Raw genomic sequence first — 22,914 nt, 5'->3', positions numbered from 1 at the left:
CTATACTATTTCGATTTTAATGGTGAAGCGATGAGGCGGTGTATTGGTTCCGAATGTAATTGCAAGCCTCCTAGTCCTAGTCGGTACAATTCGTTTCCAAATGAAAGTGGTTGAATAATACCTTCGTGTTTATTTAAGTTTGTTTTATTATATTATTATGCGTTCGGTTTACCCACTATACTGTTTGTAGTTTAAAGGTGTAGCGATGAGGCGGTGTATTGGTTCCGAGTGTAAGTTCCAAGCCCCCTAGGTTGTAACAATCGTTTACAAATGAAAGTGATTGAAAAATTCGACGTTTTGAGACATTTCCTGCATGAAGCTTGTTTTTCCATTGATCCTTGAAAATAATATCAAACATTGTTAAACAACTGACAACATGACAAAATATCACGTGTTGAAAATCATATGATCAGCGTAGAGTGTTAACCTCTCGCTGTTCCATTTTACTTCCCTTTGCTTCCTCTCACCTGTCATAACCCAACCTATTTTCCACTTCAATTCCTCCTTCTCCCTCTTTTATTCCCCTTTCTTCCCACACATCTGCAAGCCCTGTTTTCTCCTCGTTACTCCGAGGCCGCTATGGCGTTTCCCGGTCTCTCCCGGCTGCAGCTGCAGTCGCTTTGTCTTTCCTCGCTGCTGGTTTTTTGCGCTGGGGATTCCAAATGCTTGGTGGATATGAAGTCCACTCAGCAGTCGAAGATCTTGGTACGCCTGGAGCCACTCTTCGGTCGACGGTACGACCGCTCGGCCTCTGAGACCGGTCACGGTGTCGAGGGAATGGCGATTCGGCTCTGGTTGTCATTTTATGCGGGTCTGCTTTGTCTAATGGGTATTAGAAAGTATTAATGGGTATTAATTGGCCAATAACCACCTCAGCTATTCCAAACAGGAAGCATAATGTTTATAAGGACCTCATAAAGGACACAAACAACAGACACAAATAACTAATGTAACGTGTTGGATAAGGTGCTGCAAAGGACGCTGCGTCAACGGTGGTAAACGTCCGGAATATTGTTTGTAAACGTCCAGGCCAAAAGAACAGGTGAGCAAATTTGACAAAGTCATCTACAACATACAATGTGAAGATTGTGAAGCCAATTATGTGGGCCAAACATCCAAACACTTAGCCACAAGGCTAACTGAACTGAACACCAACGTGCTGTGCTGTAAGACAACAAGACAGGTTGTCATTGGTTGCGACACACACACCAACACACATTCTCATGGAATCAGACCACGATCCTTGGCACAATGGCACAGGATCTTTGAAAGTGAACCGTGACAATGTCAAGGCCTGGTACTCTGATGAAAATTCCATCAACTGTGTTACGGATTCGTCACTTCCGTCATTGTGGTTTTCATCCACTGTAAGCACTTTTGGTTCCATGTACTATTATTGTTGTCGTTTAAGTGAAAGGGAGATAACTGTTTTCAAAAGGTGAAAAAATTAGTGTTTTAAAAGAAACCGGAAACCGGATCGGGAGAAAACCGGAAGAAGAAGAAGAAGAAGAAGAGGAAGAAGAGCGGAGCAAGAGAGGTCGGAAAAGAAAGCCGAGTTGCTTTGAGGTCTCGAGGAGACGCTGGCGAACGGGGGCATGAGCGAACTTTGGGTTTCCTGGGAAAAGGATTCTTGTGACAGAGTGGTTATCGCTGTGACAGATAAACCTGCGTGACAGGTTTTGCGGTCGATTCCGAAGAGAATCGTTGTTGGAGTGCAGGTACGCCTTCAGTACGGGCCCGTCGGCCATTTCACCTCGCTCCAGCCATCTCACCGCACCCAGCCGTTAACCTGGTTTGCGTGTGTAACGTGGATTTTGATTGGGAATTTGCGGTCCTCCGTTTGGGAGCCGTTGAACGTTCATACCCGAAGGTGTGATTTCCCAGTCGCCTTTTGAGGGCACCTTTGCGCATCTTTGGCAGCGTGACTGTCAGCCGAACTGGATTCTGGTCTCGATACGACATCGTTCTTGCGATCACCGGAGCGTGGATCGACTTTGGCTTGATGCCGGGACAGAGACTTTGGGAATGTTCTTTTCGCTCACTTGGAGCACAGTGAGTTATATTGTAAGAAACTGATGGTACCATCATAGGAATGATATAATATTTGTTGTACAATTGATTCATATTGTTCTTGTGCTGTTATTCTTGTGTGACCTTAATACAATACTTGTTTTTTGGTAACAATTGGTGTGGTTTCACCATTGGTCATTGACACACAGAATAACACATCTTTCTGCCGTGACTCCTTTCGGGGCTCGGAGGTACACCGTGACCGGGGTTTGGGGAGGAGCACGTAACAACTGACACATCGACTTGCATCCCACATAGAAAGCACGATGCAATCAATTACAACGTCAAAAACGGCAGTGTCATTTGAATGCAGGGAAGCCCTGTGATTGGCAAGGACTTGGACCAATCCATGACGTGAAACGTCCCCAATGGAACTTAATGGTTAACACAACACTCAACGCCTTTGAGGAAGAGAACTCGTTTGTTCTCGAAACGTCAGGCTATTAATTGGTTCACGAGTTATCAAACAGAGTGACCACTATATTCGTCATGGGTGTGTGTCTGTCTGTCTGTTTGTCCGCAGCATAACTACCCGATGATATCATCCGATCTTGATGAAACTTGGGTGGGAGGTTGATATCATGATCTAATTGTGTCCTGCCTAGAGTCGGCGTATTGCGCCCACTGTGGGCGGAGCCACGCCCAAAAAAGATGTCTTTTTAGGGGGTAATCGAGTTCAAGCTACATCTTCTCCGAGGGAGTTGGTGGAATCTGACAGCGGTTTCGGTATTTGGTTAGGCCAATTTCATGTGTCTAGCCACACAGAGCTCGATTTTTCATTTTCGCCCCAAGGTCAAAGTCACAAGGTCACAAAATTTAGAAAAGTCTATTTTTGATGGTTTTATTACATTGTTCGCTTCCTGATAGGGTGAAATGTCGTACATGATCTTATATTATCACATACATCATGAAATACAAGTTTCCCAACAAATTTCAGAATCTTTGACCTTTGACCTTTGAAGGTCACAAAGGTAAAATTTTCAAAGTTGTTGGAATCGAACCGAATTTTTGGTATTGTGTAGCTAACTAACCTCATAACTGATTATACATTATTTTCTATCTCATTTCAAGGTCAGTAACCTTCGTTTTGACATTTCCAGGCCAGCACCACACACAATTATGTACAGCTGGCTCTTAAAGGCCTGCGCACGCATCGCATTGGGGCCCTTTGTAAATAAGCATGTACACCGCATGTCGGGGGCCTACACCTGCCACATGGGCCCCTGACCCTCCAGTCCGGGCCTGTTTCGGTTATAGTCCCTCCTTTGTCATTGAATACCGCTCGCTCATGAACCATCGTCGTCTCCTGACTTGTAAAGAATTTAAAATTACATTACTGCTCAGTGTGCTATCCTTTACAATATGAATCCTGAGCTGCAAATCTTTCGACATGTATATACATTTGCTACCGAGGAGACATGCTGAATGGAGAAGGTGGATCAGACTCGGCAACGGTTGCTAGAGTGAGATGTGCATGGAAGAAGTTTCGGGAACTGAGTGGCGTGCTGATGCGGACGGGAGTGTCGTTGAAACTGAAGGGAAAGGTGTATGCTGCATGTGTGAGAAGTGTTATGATTTATGGGAGCGAGACATGGGTAATGAACGTAGAGCAGCAACGATGGCTGGAAAGGGTGAAAATGCGAATGGTTCGGTGGATGTGCGGAGTATCGTTGAGAGAGAGGAAGACAAATGATGAATTGCGAAAGATAATGGGAATAGAGCCTGTGATTGATGCTGTGAAGAGGAACAGGTTGAGATGGTTTGGTCATGTGTTGAGGAAGGATGAAAGTGACTGGTTGAGAAGAGTGATGGAAATGAATGTTGAAGGACGTAGAGGACGGGGAAGACCGAGAAAGACTTGGCTAAAGATGGTGGAAGAAGAAATGCGGGCAAGGGGGTTAACAAGGAGAGATGCAGAAAATAGGGCAAAATGGAGAAGATTGTCATGGGGACCGCAAGGCTAACCCCCGCACTAGCAGGGAAAATGGCCTTAAAATGCATGTTGTTGTTGTTGTTGCAGCCTTATGCTGAAATTGTTTAAATTCATTTTTTCCCTCATCAATCTACACTCAATACCCCATAATAACAAAGAGAAAACAGGATTTTAGAAAGTTTTGCAAATTTATTCAAAAGAAAAAACTGAAATATCACATTGACATAAGTATTCAGACCCTTAACTCAGTACTTAGTTGAAGCACCTTTGGCAGCGATTGCAGCCTCGAGTCTTCTTGGGTATGATGCGACAAGCTTTGCACACCTGGATTTGGGGATTTTCTGCCATTCTTTTCTGCAGATCCTCTCAAGCTCTGTCAGGTTGGATGGGGACCGTCGGTGGACAGCTATTTTCAGGTCTCTCCAGAGATGTTCTATTGGGTTCAAGTCAGGGCTCTGGCTGGGCCACTCAAGGACCTTCACAGAGTTGTCCCAAAGCCACTCCTGCGTTGTCTTCGCTGTGTGCTTAGGGTCATTATCCTGTTGGAAGGTGAACCTTTGGCCCAGTCTGAGGTCCTGAGTGCTCTGTTTCAGGTTTTCATTCAGGATATCTCTGTACTTTGCTCTGTTCATTGTTCCCTCAACCCTGACCAGTCCCCCAGTGCCTGCTGCTGAAAAACACCCCCACAGTATAATGCTGCCACCACCATGCTTCACCGTTGGGATGGTATTGGGCAGGTGATGAGCGGTGCCTGGTTTCCTCCGACATGACGCTTAGAATTGAGGCCAAACAGTTCAATCTTGGTTTGATCAGACCACAGAATCTTGTTTCTCACAGTCTGAGAGTCCTTTAGGTGCTTTTTTGCAAACTCCAAGCGGACAGAGAAGAATGTGTCTTTCACTGAGGAGAGGCTTCCGTCTGGCCACTCTGCCATAAAGCCCAGATCGGTGGAGTGTTGCAGTGATGGTTGTCCTTCTGGAAGTTTCTCCCATCTCCACACAGGATCTCTGGAACTCAGCCAGTGACCATTGGGTTCTTGGTCACCTCTCTTACCAAGGCCCTTCTCCCCCAATTGCTCAGTTTGCCGGGCGGCCAGCTCCAGGAAGAGTCCTGGTTGTTCCAAGCTTCTTCCATTTAAGAATTATGGGGACAACTGTGCTCTTGGGAACCTTCAATGCAGCAGAATTTTTTTTTGTCGGCTTCTGCAGATCTGTGCCTCGACACAATCCTGTCTCTGAGCTCTGCAGGCAGTTCCTTCGACCTCATGGCTTGGTTTTTGCTCTGATATGCATTGTCAGCTGTGAGTCCTTATATAGACAGGTGTGTGCCTTTCCAAATCATGTCCAATCAATTGAATTTACCACAGGTGGACTCCAATCAAGGTGTAGAAACATCTCAAAGATGATCAAGAGAAATGGGAGACACCTGAGCTAAATTTCAAGTGTCATAGCAAAGGGTATGAATACTTATGTCAATGTGAAATTTCAGTTTTTCCTTTTTCATAAATTTGCAAAACTTTCTAAAATCCTGTTTTCACTTTGTCATTATGGGGTATTGAGTGTAGATTGATGAGGGAAAAAATGAATTTAAACGATTTCAACATAAGGCTGCAACATAACAACATGTGAAAAAAGTGAAGGGGTCTGAATGCACTATGTATGTCTTTGTGGGTTTATAATCATGATTATTTCCTCGATGGGATGCAAATCAAGGCTCATGATTGGGTTGAGGACTATGGGTATTATTTAAAATACTTGACAGACATGAAAAAATTACAGTTTGAGGAATAACAATGGCACAGGTGGAATTGAGGAATTTTTTTTTTTTGGTTATTTTAATTAACAGTTATTGAGGTTTGTAGAAGAGCAAGAAAGGTGCCAACAAATCGACAAACAAAACAGGGCGAAGTGGAAACGGGTATTACACAGCAAGAGGACAAAACAACAACAACATGCATTTCAAGGCCATTTTCCCTGCTAGAGCGGGGGTTAGCCTTGCGGTCCCCATGACGATCTTCTCCATTTTGCCCTATTTTCTGCATCTCGCCTTGTTAACCCCCTTGCCCACATTTCTTCTTCCACCATCTTTAGCCAAGTCTTTCTCGGTCTTCCCCATCCTCTACTTCCTTCTACATTCATTTCCATCACTCTTCTCAACCAGTCACTTTCATCCTTCCTCAACACATGACCAAACCATCTCAACCTGTTCTTCACAGCATCAATCACAGGCTCTATTCCCATCATCTTTCGCAATTCATCATTTGTCTTCCTCTCTCTCAACGATACTCCGCACATCCACCGAACCATTCGCATTTTCACCCTTTCCAGCCTTCGTTGCTGCTTGACGTTCGTTACCCATGTCTCGCTCCCATAAATCATAACACTTCTCACACATGCAGCACACATCTTTCCCTTCAGCTTCAACGACACTCCCCTCCTCATCAGCACGCCACTCAGTTCCCGAAACTTCTTCCATGCACATCTCACTTGAGCAACCGTTGCCGAGTCTGATCCATCTTCTCCATTCAGCATGTCTCCGAGGTAGCAAAATGTTTTCACACCTTCCAGCTTCACGTCGTCTCCAAGATCCAACTCAACATTTCCTCCATCTGCAGCTCCCTCTGTGCACACCTTACATTTGAATGTAGCTGCCACACTGGTTAATGACCTTCTCAGACCACTACATTTTTGATGAACCCACTCAGCGCACATTGTACATTGAATGGAGTTCACTCCGCCACCCTTCCTGCACACAGCACATGGCCACTTCCCAGTTCTTTCCACCTCCCCACATGCTTTACCACTTGCCATCACCTTCGTCTTTCTGATAATCACCTTCAGACCTTTTGTCTCCATACATTCCTTCCACTTGTTCATCTTTTCCTTCAGTCCATCCATACTTTCCGCAATCAACACCAGATCATCTGCATACAACTCCCACGGTAAACCCTCCTTTACATACTGAGCCAGCACCTCCACCACAGCTACAAATAGTAGTGGACTTAGTACCGACCCCTGATGCACTCCCACCTTCACCTCAAACTCACCACTGTTCTCGTCCTTCGTCCTTACAGCTGTGCGCACTCTTTTGTACATTGCCATCACTACTCTGATAATCATTCCTCCACTCCTAACTTCCTCAATGCCCATGTCATTACTTCGCGTGCAACCCTATCGAATGCTTTCTCCAGATCAACAAACCCAAGAAACAACTTCTTCCTCTTCTCCATGTACTTCTCCTGCAACTGCCTCACAATAAAGAGCGCGTCTGTCGTTCCTCTTCCTGGCATAAATCCAAACTACATTTCGTCGATCTTCACCTTCTTCCTTATCCTCCTCTCCAACACCCTTTCCAATACCTTCATTCCATGCTCCAATAACTTTATCGCTCGGTATGAGCCACACTCCAGAGGGTCACCTTTCCCCTTGTATAGAGGGACGAGGGTACTCGGTTCCCAAGCCACTGGAATGCGGCCTTCTTTCACCACCAGATTACAGATCTCTGTCATTCTCTTCACACCCCAATTTCCCGCTGCCTTCAACATATCTCCCACAACTCCCGTCGGCCCTCCCGCTTTTCTACTCTTCATTGCTTTTATCGCTTCCTCAACTTCTTTCTCAGTTATCTTCTCTGCCGGTCCTAAAACTGGGTTACTCTCTATGTTGCCATCCCATTCATTCTCTGTATTCAACAGCATTTCCACATATCTTTTCCATCTTCCTTTAATTCCATCTGGGTCCACAACGATTTGTCCCACTTCATCCTTCAAGCAACTCACCTCCATCACATCACACCTCTCTTTCGCTATCTGCTTTGCAATCCTGAATACCGCTCTCTGACCCTCTTCCGAATCCAAGCGTTCTCCGAACAGTTTCCTCCATGCCTCCTGCGCCTTTGCTACCTCTTTCTTTGCAGCCTTTTTGGCTGCCTTATAACTTTCATGCTCTGCTTTTTCTGCTCCCGTACCCTTCACCTTCTGCCACTCCTTGAACCTCTTCCTCTTCTCGGCAATCCTCTTTCCAACTTCATCATCCCACCACCATGTTTCCGAGTGCCTCGGTGGTCCTTTTGTCCATCCACATACCTCACTAACGGCTCCCAACAGACTATCTTTCATGGACATCCAACCACTTTCAAGCTCAACCACATCATCCTCTACCCTTCTCAGCCTCTCTTTTAATGCCTCCCTTACTGTCACCTCTTTCAACCTCCACACCTTCATTCTCGGTTGGTGCTTCACCCGCCGAGCTCTCCTCGCACCTTTCACCCTTATGTCGCAGACAACCAAGTGGTGCTGTGAAAGAGCCTCCTCCACCGGGATCACCTTTGTGTCCCGGAGGTGCCCCCTATCTCGCCTACGCACCACCAGGTAGTCAACGGTTGTCGTCGACCCACCTGACGTGTATGTAACAAGCTTATTATCCTCTTTCTGGAACTGAGTATTACAAATCAACAAATCAGCTCCATCAGCAAACTCCAAAATCCTTTCACCTTCTCCATTTCTCACACCATATCCGTAACCCCCATGAACTCCCTCAAAACGGTCCATACTCCTTCTCACATGTCCATTTAGGTCTCCTCCTACCACAACAACTGCTTCATCTTTCACGTTTTCCATCAGCTTCTCTATCGCACACCAGAACTTGTCCTTCTCTTCATCGCTCCAACCAACCTGCGGAGCATATCCCGAGATGACGTTCACCAAGAGCTTTCCAATCATCATTTTCACCATCATCAACCTATCACTCACTCTAGTCACACTCACCACACTGTCTACAAACTCCTCAGAAAACAGGACACCAACACCATTCACGCCCTCCGGGCACCCTTTCCACACAAACTTGTATTTCTGTCCCTGCCTACCCTTCACCATTCTCACACCACTTCCCTTCCATCTCGTCTCTTGCACACAACATATGTCCACTCTTCTTCTGACCAATACTTCCACCACTTCTCCTGATCTCCCTGTCATTTTCCCTACATTCCATGTCCCAAACCTCAGAAACCGATCTCCACTTTGGGCTGTACCCTGCCCATATGTAGTTGTAATTGTCATGGTTCTCTTTTTGAGGCAATGTTTTCATGGCTGGATGCCCTTCCTGATGCCAACCCTCTTAGTCGCCTCCTACGACACGCAGCGATACGGTGTACCTATTCTAAACCAGGGTACACACCAGGATACACAGCAACAGGAGAAGGGTGGAAATGGTTTCGGCTGAGTGCATACAAGTTAGGCCATGGAAAGACCCATTGCTGGCGAATGGACAACTTAAAAGACTAGGAACCGCCTTTAGATGGCCTTTAGAGGCCATTTATGTTGTGACACACAACTTAAAAGACTAGGATAGACCAAATATTGCCATCATCATTGTGCAAGCCAATTCCATTAAAAAATAATAATTAATAGTTGAGATTATTTGTTTACCAAGTCGTTCATACTTTGCTCATGTGAGTAACTTTAGTTTGTTGCCTTTTGTTTGAGTAACTTTACAATTCCACATTTACCTTTTTTTCTGTCCTCATTAACCTCATTCATTTTTTCCTCTATTTTGTACTTGTTTTCCCTGACCCTTCATCGATCCAGATTTGAAGTGAAATTGAAGCCGTACAACTACATGCTCGCAGTGTGTGCAGAGGTGGATGGAGATTCTGCCAGTGCGGTGCAGCATGAGGCAAAAGACAAGGAGGACAAAGACAATGTTGGCAAAGTTTTGGGTCGACTTAACGACACCCACCTGGTTGAAGGATGTGAGTATTCCAGCCCTTCCATGAACTGTTGGCTTTTGTTTCTTACAGAGGGAGAGGGGAGGAGGTAGGAAGGGGAGGAGTGGGAGGAGCGGTAGAAAGAAGAAGAAGAAGAGGAGGAGGAGGAGAAGGGGGAATGGAATGGAGTCGGGACAGGGTGGGGGTTTGATAGGGTTGAAAATATTGTAACAGTGGGGGTTAGGGTGGACTCGGGGTCGAATCCTCCGTCCTGCCTGATCAATTTAGCAACAGATTGTTTGTAAAGGCCATCTGCCTGGAAAGCCGAACAGATATTTTATTCAATTCGGTTTCTGACTTGCAGACACTCAAATGAGATCTGCCGCATGCGATAGCTTATCAGTTTATAAGGATACTAGCAAAGGTACGTGGCGTTGCCTGGCAATGCCAGGTCCCTCCTCCCACCCCACCTCCATCCTCTGGACTTCAACCCCTTCCTTCCCTCCTCCCACCTTTTCCCCTTCCATCCTCCCACTCACTCCTTCCCCTTCCATCCTCCCACCCCTTCCCCTTCCATCCTCCCACCCCTTCCCCTGCCTCCTCCCACCACTTCCCCTGCTTCCTCCCACCACTTCCCCTGCTTCCTCCCACCACTTCCCCTGCTCCTCCCACCATTTCCCCTGCCTCCTCCCACCATTTGCCCTGCCTCCCACCATTTCCCCTGCCTCCTCCCACCATTTCCCCTGCCTCCTCCCACCATTTCCCTTTCCTCCTCCCACCACTTCCCCTGCCTCCTCCCACCACTTCCCCCACCTCCTCTCACCATTCTCTCCTGACTCACGCCCCTTTCCCATGACAGGTGGTGGCTCGTGTTTGAGTTGTGAATTGTGAGAAAATTATTTTAAAACCCTTAGTAAGGTAAATTAAAATCTTTGGTGTATTCAGTCTTCAAATGCACACCAGAGGCCTGTGCAACTTTGATTAGGCCAAACTAACATGGTGGATTAAGACCCCTGTGAGTTGAATGTGGGCTGACCAATGGTAAGCCTGTTTTTGGTGTTCATTTAATAAGCCCTTTATTTATCTTCAAAAGGGGTGTTTAAATTTACCCAAATGCGCAGTTTTCATTTTTGCACTCCATTTGAGTTCCCTTAGTCTGCATGCAAAGTTTTGGGCCAATAGGTTTCATGGTTTTGGAGTCATGGAGGACACAATGACCGACACACTGACCCACACTTAAATTTATTATATGTACTAGCAAAGTATCCGGCTTTGCCTGACAACTGTGTCGCTTCGTGATGGAAGTATTAAGACAGGAGGGTGAGAGAGAGAAGAGGGTTGGGGAAGTATGGGATGAGGGGAGGAGGAGGGGAGGAGGGAGAGTTAGCAAAGATAGCAAAGATAATGCTATGTTGTGATTTATGACCACACACACACACACACACACATACACACACACACACACACACACACACACACACACACACACACACACACACACACACACACACACACACACACCCTTTTATTATTATTATATATAGATGGAGCCTGTGCAGACCCCAAGGAACCATATGGCGATGGTTTGTAAAATCTACCGAGGATTTTGAGCCAGTTCGCAACAGCCATGGATTTACTCATGCCGTGGTTATAATTATTCCAATCTCCAGTGGTGTTATGGTGTTACGGGTGTTATGAATTTGGTAATGCAACATCTAGAGCTAGGTAGATCTGAATAGGTAGGTATTCGGCTGTCGTGACAGGGACTCTACATGTAATAAGTTATTGATGTTCAGGCGGTTGTCGGGGTAAGATGTATGAGTGTGGATCTACCTGGAGATTCGAGTGTTAAATAGTGAGGGATTAAAGGTAATGCCCCTGTGAGTATCACCTAGTAATCAAACCTTTGTCCTTTATGGCACTGCAAACCACATAAACATTAGTTAGGTCCTTAGTGCAACATTAAATAATTCCCTTTCCCTGACATTGACTTCGTAATAAATGGGCACCACCAGGCCAAGAACACCGCCACAATACACCGCCACCGTTTACACCTCCAAGGCCTACAAACCTCGCCTGCGCACCTCAAAGGCCTACCAACCTCGCTGGCACGTGTTACACCAGGACCGCGGGGTCACGGACGGGAGATGTCAGGAGTCGCATGCCGCAGAGGGCGTGACCTGGGCGAGTTGGGAGGCTATGATTGGCTGAGGAGCGCGCCAATGTGACGTCATCGGCCACCAATATAGGCGACGGTCGGACGCCATTTCGGCAGTTCGAGTGGAGTCCAGAGTTGAGAGAGTTGAGTCGCAGAGTTCGTTGTTACAGTTCCGTACCAGAGTTCGTGGCAGTTGGCACAGGACACGGTTCGTTGCACAGTTCGTCGGAGTTGGCACAGGACACGGTTCGTTGAGCATTCGTGACCACAGCTCGTTGCAGTTGGCAGTTGGCACTTGGTTTTGGTTGCTTCGTGCAGCCCTGCGGTGGACCGTTGGAGCAAAGGAGCTCGTGGTGTGTGTGGGCCGTTGGACCGACGAGGCCTGGTGGCGCTTGGAGGCGGACGCAGAGGGCCGTGGAACTTGGAGCGAGGTGTGCGATCGGGCCGAAAGGAGCGGTGTTGGACGGCAGCCACAAAGACGACGAAAGACCAGATAAGCCCGAATCCGCGTACATTTTGAACGACGTGACGTGTTCTTTTCGTAATTAATCTCCCTCGTTTTGTGTTTGATATCAGTCGTGTGGGGACGTCCCGATTTAGTTATTAGTATTACCGGCGCGTGGTTTTTTCACTGTTATTACTTTTCAATAATAAATCCTTATATTATTTTCTGTACATATTTGAACGCAGTTTCCTGGGTGTTTCATTTTAATAGATAAGGCTGTGGAGCTCGTTGCGTCTGGCCTCCCGCGCGTTTAACTTTGTGTTGAGCTTGAATCCGCCATTGAGTTTTCGCCTCGGGAGTGTAAAGTCTCGCAATCGGTCATCCGTGTTACCCTACGGTGTTCACCAAGGGTAGTCACGCGACAATATGTACTAGCAAAGTATCCGGCTTTGCCTGACAACTGTGTCGCTTCGTGATGGAAGTATTAAGACAGGAGGGTGAGAGAGAGAGAAGAGGGTGGGGGAAGTATGGGATGAGGGGAGGAGGAGGGGAGGAGGGAGAGTTAGCAAAGATAGCAAAGATAATGCTATGTTGTGATTTATGACCACACACACACACACACACACATACACACACACACACACACACACACACACACACACACACACACACACACACACACACACACACACCCTTTTATTATTATTATATATAGATGGAGCCTGTGCAGACCCCAAGGAACCATATGGCGATGGTTTGTAAAATCTACCGAGGATTTTGAGCCAGTTCGCAACAGCCATGGATTTACTCATGCCGTGGTTATAATTATTCCAAATCACGAACCACACACCAGGCCAACACACCAATTGTGAGAAACAGGTTTAATAAATGCAAATGCTGAGCAATGAAAACAAGAAGAGAGAAAGGCACGTGTCAGAATTATTATTTTCAACACTATAATGCCACGCACCCACAACATGATATCTTGGCAGTTTATCACGTTAACTTAAATCACTCATTAGATGAAGAGTTCGACAGAGAAATGAAGAGAAAAGGAAGAAAAACCTACTCCCAGCACTGTGGTCAAATTGGTTTTATAGGAACCTGGGTCAAGGAGAGCGAGATGGTGGGCTTTTTTGGCGGGAATGAGGTGTGCCTGGTGGGATTGCGTCATGGCTTTCTTGTCCTTTGGGGCGTGTGCTTGTCCAACGTTGTGGAACCCCATTTTGTATTGGTCGTGTCCACTCGCTGGGCTCTGCAGGACATCTCGCTCAGCGCTCTGTCCCACCAGTCACTCCCAGCCTTGACTCCAGACTTGTCACTCAACTCTCCCTGACCCAGGGCTCCTCAGTGCTGATTGTCCATTTTGTCCCCATCTCTTGGTTTTTATTACCCCAGTGAATGCACGCATATTGGTTCTCCCTCTGGCCTCTCACCACACACACAGTGAGCAGCAAGGGGTTTGAGATCGTTATTGTGATTTCTGCGGTGCTGGCGGTTCTTACCTCAGCTCGTGGCCATGAGGCGTATCCTGGCCGACCTCGTGAGTTGGGGGGGGAGATACACGAGTTGAAGAGGTGTGAAAATGCTCGGTTCATTTTAAAAGAAAAATGTAGATAGATTTGAAGGGATTTAAGGAAGGGGGGGGGGGGGGTCAGTGGTGGTTTGGATGCATACGGAGGGGAGGAATCAGCATTTCTTCAACAAACTGTGACACATGGCCTGTCATTTCCACACAGAAACCAGACACTCATGCTGAACATGTATAATGGTATAACTAGTCTGTGTTACACCTGACAACCCCTTTTTTACGTCCTGCCACAATATTTGGCAGCACTACGGTTGTGAATTTAAGTTTGTCCCTTCTGTCTTTGTTGTTGGTTTAAGCTTTTGTAAATCCATTCTTCTTTGTTGAGAACTGAGAGGCTGAGAGTGCGGCTGTTGTGTACTCATGTAATACCCGCTCCTCTTTCGAGCAGGAATTTGGTATTTGTTCAGGGTACCGGCGATGGCTCGCCTACTCTTCGCAAAGGACACAATGGGATCTTTCATGTCCACCAACAAATGCTGGTAGATGGGACGCCCGTTTAACGTCCATCCGAGGGACGGCACACACACATAGCTGAATCACCCTGCCTGTGAAACACCGGGATGATAGTTTATAGACGGCTGAGGCGAGTGTGTGTACCTCGAGGCCATCCAGCCCCTGTAAGTCCATGTCACTTGCGCACATTATTTACTTTCTGGGGTACATCTGCAAATCGTCCAGCCTTTGTACAGACTTAGCATTTAATATGGAATTTTTTTTTTTTCTTGACTTGGGTTTACTTTCTGAACTCGGTATATCAATCTGGTGAGTTTCTTTTACGCTTTGGTGATTTCTTTGTTAAAAGAAACATGTCACTGATTGTCTGTCGCAGCAAGAAGTCAATAACAGGATTATATCACAGGTGGCGTGACAAAATGTACGGACAAGTACATTTGACGATTGGCTTCACAATCGGGTATATAAGGGTTGTTGCGTTCTGTATTAGTGGAAAACAACTGCTGCACGTCTACAAAAGTTATTGCCGCTTCCCCTGGAGATGGTCTGTCAACTCGACAATGCTGTTTGTCATTTAGTGGTGGCTTTACGAAATTCCGGCATGAAACAGCGTGCTATTGCTCGGCAGAATGGTATCACTCAAGGTCAGGTGTCAAAGATCCTGAAACAAAATGCTCAGAGGGGTGTCCCCACTCCAATACTGAGGCCAGACGTCCCCGCAGAACCACAAGGAGGGATGATCGCCAGCTGCACCGGTTAGTCCGCAATGGCCGTACCAAGTCAGCTAATCGGCTTAGGGCTGAGTGGCAGCAACTGACAAATGTGCCTGTATCCAGAAGGCTAGTCAACCAACGACTGGTTCAAGCAGGCTATCGTGCCAGGCGTCCCCTGAGAAAGCCACGTCTGACCAGACAACACTGCCAGCGCCGATTGTAGTGGGTCAGAGAGCACCGTCAATGGCAGCCAGGACACTGGAATCACGTGATCTTCAGGTACAAGTCTAGATTTCTGGTCTATCGTCAATATGGCCGCGTCCGAGTGCACAGACAAGTGCATGAAGCCTACAACAAATATTGTGTAGTGCCAAGAGTCCAAGCTGGAGGTGGTGGGGTGACCGTTTGGGCTGCTTTTTGCATGCAGGGGGCAAAACTGACCTGGTTGTTCTGAATGGAAACCTGAACCAGTTCAAGCACAGGGCCATTCTGGAAGAAACATTGCTTCCATTTGTTCGTGCAGCCTTTCGAGGAAACTTTGTCTTCCAAGATGACAATGCACGGCCTCATCGTGCTCGCATGATCCAACACTTTCTTGCTGACCGTGGTGTGGAGCATATGGAGTGGCCTACCATGTCCCCGGATATGAATCCGATAGAGAACTTGTGGGCAGAATTAACGCGTCAAATTGACAACTTGGACCAGCAGCCTGCCTCTGTGCATGAATTGCAGCAGGCTATTGTCACTGCATGGCAAGCGATTCCTGTCCAAACCTTGGCAAATCTTGTGAACAGCATGCCTCAACGTGTACGTGCTCTCCTGAATGCTCGTGGGGGTTACATGAAGTACTGAACTGTAATTTTACTGTCCGTAATCCCAGTCGTAATTAAACTTTTGTTTTTGTTAAAAAATTTTTTTCGCTTATGTGCAAAATAAAGAGATACTTCTGGAAAACGTACAGAAGTTTAACACAGTACTGTCCGTGAATTGAGTTCGATATCAGTTTACATCACTTTCAAGGATCAATTTATTTGCTTCGAAATGTCAAATGTGGTTTTTGTTTCTTTTAAAGGTCACATTAACAAAATCTAGAATAATTTCAACATAATTCCAATGAACTTTTGGTTCTAAGTCATCTTGAAAAGTAAGTTCACCCCCACAAAAAAAATATTCCATATTAAATGCCAAGTCTGTAGTTGGGGGAAGGAGAAGTGGGTAAAGGAGTTTTGTTTATTATTATTATTATTTGCTGAAAGCATATATTTAAGGTACTTGCGCCAGGTTGTGGAGGTTTCCTCTTGGCAAACTTGCATAATCCATCCAAAAAACAGTTGACTGAAAGGTAACTTGTGGATGCACATTCTTTCACCTTAAGCTCAAATTAATTCTCAGGGACTTTGCAATAGTCTGAACATTCATGCAATCGACTTTCTTTTAAAGGGTCTAAACAAGCAGGAAACAAGTACAGTATTTTAAAACGATTTCCTCCACTCTGATAGGGATTGTGATCAAGTATAGATGTAAGAGTTGTAGTAAGAAGATACTCTATTTGTGTTGTGTTTGTACGTTTATTCTTATCTTTAATCTTAAATGTTGAGGTCTGGAATGGTGTCAAACGTGTTTTGCCTTTGTTATGTAGTGTATTTGTAATTTGAATTAGGAAAGACAGTTCAATGTGGCACAATGGATGAACAGCCAATCCACAATAGATTATCGAGGATGAACGAATCGTTTATTTATTTGAGAAGTTCCGCAGAATCGTTGGCCTTTACTATGCCTCTCGCTTAACTAGATAATTCTGCTCAAGAACGGTGGTTCTGTTGGTTATTGACTGTGCACTGTTTAAAAGATGTGTTAAACAGGAAATTGAATTCTGACGAGCATGGTTTAAAATAATCTGGGGGCGAAAAGCGATTTCACCCTCAAAAGCTCTAAATGAGCCTCCAAAAACACAACAGCAAGATTGAATGAATGAATGAATGAATATGAATGATCGTTTTAAGGCCATTTTCCCCGCTATAGCGGGGGTTAGCCTTGTGGGCCCCATGACAATCATGGTTCCCTGTTTGAGGCAATGTTTTTACAGCTGGATGCCCTTCCTGACGCCAACCCTTGGTCACGCTGTTACGATGCACAGTGATACGGTGTACCTATTCTAAATCGGGGTACACACCGTGATCATTCATCCCAGCAAGCTGGTACTCAATTTGCCGACCTCGGAAGGATGACAGGCTGAGTCAACCCCCCTGGCGTTAATTCAGCGATCGACCGGGATTCGAACCCAGGATCCTAGGATCCCAAGCCGGCACCCTAACCGCTAAGCCAACACCAGGCCAACAGCAAGATAAAAAAAAAAAAAAAAAAATCACAGAGGTAGAATTTGCTCTTGTAAGTATTTACTTACTATCTTGTAAATTTTGGTTCTCGTATACAAGTTGTCCACTCTTGTGACCTCTCCTGATTGTACAACGGCAAGTCCTCAAAAATGAGGTGATCACGCGGTGTGATTGTTGCAGCCATGTCTGCTTTGCTTTCAGCGTAAGAACTACGTAGACGCACTGTTTTGTATCGAAGGATTCAAAGCTTAAAGCCTGCTGACTTGATTGCAACACAAGTATACCGTGTAAATGCTACAGTCTTTTCTCCTACAGTTGTGGCTCATCTCGTTGACATAGGAAATGAGGAGTGAGTGGACTCAGCAGAGAGGTTTTTTTATTTTGAAAACAAAGTCGAGGCTCGTGGAAGAGCGAGAACTCTGAACGAAACAACAAAAGTAACAGCAGAATGAGAGGGAAACACCAACATCTGGGTTGAATGACAAAATAGAGGGAGACTTTGACAAATAATGAATGGGGTGAGAGATGAATACAGAAACAAACTGGAAGGAAAAGCTGGAAATCTGGAAGGAGGTTGGTTTTGGGATGGAGAGAGGGGATGGGTGGTTAATGGGGGTAGAAAGGATCATGGTTTTGGATTGGAGATTATCTGGGTGGTTGTGAACAGCTGTCTCGAAGACCTGGAGGGAAGAGTAAGATTGAAGAGAATGTGGAAGTTTGTTTCCACGGGCAGGAAAAAAAAAAGAGTGAGTGGAGGAGAGCAACGATTCTGGATTTTGGGAGTTTCACAACAAGGCGGTTGAATGTGGACCGCGTGCACCCTGCAGGAATCTGGGGGATTAGAAGAGGGTGGGGAACAGAGCACGGAAAGAGCAGAGGGTGCACAGCCAGAAAGGAGGTGGTGGAAGACAGAGAAACCACCAACATGTCTGCGATAGTAAAGTGATAGGCCCATAGACAGCTTTATCACGGGCAATTTCAATGATTTTGAAGGCCTTGGTTGCCTCGGTGTCAAGCTGAGCAAGGTGTGAGGCAGGGGTGCTCGTCTTGAAGGCAGAGCAGAAATGCATCGAAGCAGTTTCTTTGCAAGGGTTGTACTGAGTGGTTTTATATTGCCTTCCTAGCATTGTGTGCGTCAAGCAAGGAAACAGCACATACCATTGATTTATAATGTTTTTGCTATGACTCGGCCAGAGAGGGAACATTCACAGTCAGACCAACAACAACACAACAGGCATTTTAAGGCCATTTTCCCTGCAAGAGCGGGGGTTAGCCTTGCGATCCCCAAGACAATCTTCTCCATTTTGCCATATTTTCTGCATCTCCCCTTGTTAACCCCCTTGCCCGCATTTCTTCTTCGACCACCTTCAGCCAAGTCTTTCTCGGTCTTCCCCGTCCTCTACTTCCTTCCACATTCATTTCCATCACTCTTCTCAACCAGTCACTTTCATCCTTCCTCAACACATGACCAAACCATCTCAACCTGTTTCTCTTCACAGCATCCATCAAAGGCTCTATTCCCATCACCTTTTGCAATTCATCATTTGTCTTCCTCTCTCTCAACGATACTCCACACATCCACCGAACCATTCGCATTTCCACCCTTTCCAGCCTTCGTTGCTGCTCTACATTCATTACCCATGTCTCGCTCCCATAAATCATAACACTTCTCACACATGCAGCATACACCTTTCCCTTCAGCTTCAACGACACTCCCCTCCTCATCAGCAAGCCACTCAGTTCCCGAAACTTCTTCCATGCGGACTCATCACAGTCGGACCAATCTGTAAAATTGAGAATTTCATTCTCTTCCTGGTATTGGCTGCAGTGCAATCGAGCGGGGATGAAAGGGGGGCTGTAGCTCTACTAAGCTCATGCTTAATTGGTGGAGCCTAAGCAACTGTTCAGCCAGAAAAGCTTTTTAAAATTTAAATTGTTCCTGGCTACCCCCAGAATTGTTTTGTTTCCCACAGACAGGTTAATGTGTGGCACGCATTTCTTGTTGGGCAGGATGCATGCAGCAATAGGTGGTGTGGCACTTGCTTCTTCGTACCCACTACGGTGGGGGTCTGAGGTGTATATACAATATATATTTGAACTTTTTTTAATGCCTCTGCTGGCGAAGTCACTGGAGGCATTGTGTTTTTGGTGTGGCCATCCGGCTGTCTTTCTGTGTCTGTCTGTTTGTCTGTCTGTGCAGCCGTGATACGTTTCCTTTACTGTGATAACTTAAGAACGGCTGAAGGGATCAAAGTCAAACTTGTGACAACTATGTATAATGATGCAAAGATGAACTGATTAGATTACCGGGTCAAGAGGTCAGAGGTCCCATTCGGTAAAAATTCTGTTACCGAGCTAACTTGTGAACTAGTGATGGGATTCTGACCAAACTTGGTACACGTATGGATTATGATGCAAATATGAACTCGTGAGATTGCAGCGTCAAAGGTCATGTCACGTAAAAATGTGATATTGAGAACAGCTGAAGGCATTGAAATTGAGAACTTGAGAACAGCTTTGTACAAGTATGTATTAAATGATGTAATAATGTGGGCGGAGGCATATCGGTCAATGCCGCGACATCGAAGAGTGCCATTCTAGTTTTATTTTGAAGTGTGTATTTCAAGGACGACCTATTTTAGTGGCTATTCGAGCTACGTGTTATTCAGTTATTTATTAATTATTTAAGTTGGAAAAAATGTTATGAGAAGATGGTTGGGAACCGAATTAATGGAGAGCGAGTCAACAAGGAGAATGGAGGAAAATTATAAACCATGTGATGAACGAACGTCTCATGTGGGCAATATCGGGATTTTGGTGACAGGGGTTCTTCTTTACTATTGGAAATGTGTAGAAGCGGCACACCTTAGGAGGTAATGGACTGTACAAAATTAGCAGATACAAGTTAGTTGTTTGTGGAGCAAGTGCAGGCATGGGTGGGGCTGAAGTGAGTCTCTCTCTGTGTGTCTTTCTCTCTCCCTCAATCTCTCTCTGTGTCTTTCTCTCCCCCTCTCCCCCCCTCTCCCTCCGTCTCTCTCCCCCTCTCCCCCCTCTCTCTCCCTCTCTCTCCCCCTATCTCCCCCTCTCTCGCCCTCTCTCTCCCTCTCTCCCCCTCTCTCCCCCTCTCTCCCCCTCTCTCCCCCTCTCTCCCCCTCTCTCCCCCTCCCTCCCCCTCTCTTCCCCTCTCTTCCCCTCTCTCCCCCTCTCTCCCCCTCTCTCTCCCCCTCTCTTTCCCTCTCTTTCCCTCTCTTTCCCTCTCTCTCCCTCTCTCTCCCTCTCTCTCCCTCTCTCTCCCTCTCTCTCCCTCTCTCTCCCTCTCTCTCATTCTCCCCCATTCTCTCCAATTCTCTCCAATTCTCCCTCAGGGTCTCTCATTCTCTCTTAATCTCATTGTCTTTAATTGTCATTAATCAATCTCATTGTCTCTCATCGTCTCTCATGCTCTCTCATTCTCTGTCATTCTCTCCCATTCTCTCCAATGAGAGAGACTCTCATTGTTTCTCATGTGTTCTTGAATGTTCCCAATCTCTGCTTATTTCACCTTTTTAAAATTTTATAATAACGACTTTTATTTTTCCTCCACTCATTTTGTAGTTTGTCCAATACAATGCAAAATACAATATCCTTCATGTCTGCTGTCCTTCATTCTGCAACAACCTCTCATGTATGTGATGATTTTCATAGCATTCTTTGCTGTGTAGGAATAATGCAAGCATACTGTTGCAGTGAACTGGATATTGCTGACGTACAAGAGTGGCGATCCATATAATTCGCACTGTGGGACTGAGAATAGGAAGGCCTTGCTCATGATCTCCTGTGATCCTTACACTCTTGCAGTGAGTACTTGTCTGTTCATCCATCCCTTTTTTGTTTTTCCTCATTATTTGTCATGATTAGATGAATGACTAACTGGGAGGAAAAAAAAAGTATTCGTGGTGGTGGTGGTGGTGGAGGTGGGAAGGTAGGGTTGGTGCTGAGTTATCTAATACATGCTTTCATTATCTTTGTGGTGAACATCTACCTCGACTTAAATTCCACAAAGTTTTTTATTTTATTTTATAATATTTGGAAAGCTATTGGTGGTGTTCTAACAAGCAAGGGGGACTCTGGTTGGCACAACCGTTTTGTATCATTCCTTATATTGCATTGAATTGTGCAGGAACAAGAGCTGGTACATTCTTGTTAATGTACATCCTGCCACATCTGCATACTTACTTCGTGAATGGGCATACGTCGGCTAAATATTATGAATGTAGAGTATCCCACCACATGGCCCATGGATCTGGGTTCCCTTTTTCCCCATCTCCCATTTATTATCGTTTCATTTATTTTTGGTGGTTTGACGTCGACCTGGGGAACTCACAGCCTACTGTGAATATGGAGTGCTACAAAGCTGCGATTTTGGCATGCTTCAGCCCGCTTCTAAAAGATGTGAGGGTCGTAGAAGCCAGTTGTGGTGGAATGAGCTAGGTCAAAGAAGATAGTAAGTGTTGAGTCCATCTTGGAGTGTTGAGTGAGACCTGAGTGAGTTTGGCACTGCTGGAGGTGAGAAACTGCCCAGAGAGGAGACGTGCTTTGGGCGTGACATTTTGTCAGCCCTCAGCATCTTGAAGACCATTTTCCATGAGGATGCTATTCCATTCCCTTCCGCTATCTCCCTCTCATTTGTTGCTGCTGACATTCCTTGCTTTGTTTTCCCTCCTTCCCAGACCTTCCACTGGTCGTATGAGGATCCGTGACCGTAGTGGCATTTGGAAGTTCCACATCATTGAGTGTGCGTGCTTTACTATGTTTGTCCTGTGCTGAGATTCCATACCTACTGTAGTTGCAATTTATTAATTACTCCTGCCGCGGCCGTCAGCCAAGCACATGAGCATTGCAATGATCCTGTCTGTTTAGGTCTGTTTGGCGGCAGAATATCTGGAGAACGAGGGCAGCTAGAATCGCCAAATTTGGTACAGAGCATTATATTGAGAATGTCTTGGACGAGTTCAACTTTGGACTTGCAAGGAAAAATCTATGCATGGGAAAATCTAAAATCATCTGAAAACGAAAACCACGGTCCATCCGTGAAGCCACGTGACTATCTATGATTCTATATTAAAATACGCTAACGGACAAGGGGGTCTATTCTTTTGGAGTAAAATTTTTTTCCCAGACGGTCCCCCACCACTGCTGACCCTCCCATCCCTCCTCCCAGTCGGGTGCGGAATGTTGTCCCATGGTAAAAGCCACTCTTCAAATTTTCCCATTGTCGTCGTCTTCAGCGTCCACATCACTAAAAATGCCAACTTCGCTTCTCCGGGTCTTCACACCCCATCAGTGTGCTGAGCAACAGTGTACAATGTCATAGCGAACTTTACTTCTCTTGGGGGAAGGTATCCGATTTCTCTTCCACGTTCTTCAATATAATAATACACTAAGGCTTTTCTGTCATACTTTTACCACGTGTCGTACTCTGTCGTACTTTTTATTATGCTCTATTGGAATGTACCTTTTAAAACTTTCGACC

General features: G+C 45.8%; 1 protein-coding gene across 2 annotated transcripts in view; it reads left to right on the top strand.

Moving 5' to 3' along the window:
* The window catches only part of M6PR (mannose-6-phosphate receptor, cation dependent), a 42,635-nt gene that overhangs the window by 2,724 nt on the left and 16,997 nt on the right, over positions 1-22,914 (top strand). The window contains exons 1-3 of one of the 2 annotated variants that reach the window (XM_068131073.2): positions 98-734; positions 9,588-9,751; positions 21,129-21,238. In XM_068131073.2, the coding sequence (XP_067987174.1) occupies positions 580-734; positions 9,588-9,751; positions 21,129-21,238 (429 nt within the window). In that variant the 5' untranslated portion in view covers positions 98-579. Of the gene's footprint in view, positions 1-97; positions 735-9,587; positions 9,752-21,128; positions 21,239-22,914 lie in introns of those variants that run through there. The other variant, XM_078787117.1, reaches the window with a different exon arrangement.

This window comes from Myxine glutinosa, chromosome 11 (genome assembly GCF_964187855.1).
Source record: "Myxine glutinosa chromosome 11, kmMyxGlut1.1, whole genome shotgun sequence".
Lineage (NCBI taxonomy): Eukaryota > Metazoa > Chordata > Myxini > Myxiniformes > Myxinidae > Myxine > Myxine glutinosa.
The sequence above is the reverse complement of the archived record's forward strand: the minus strand, read 5'-3'. Positions and strand labels throughout refer to the sequence as shown.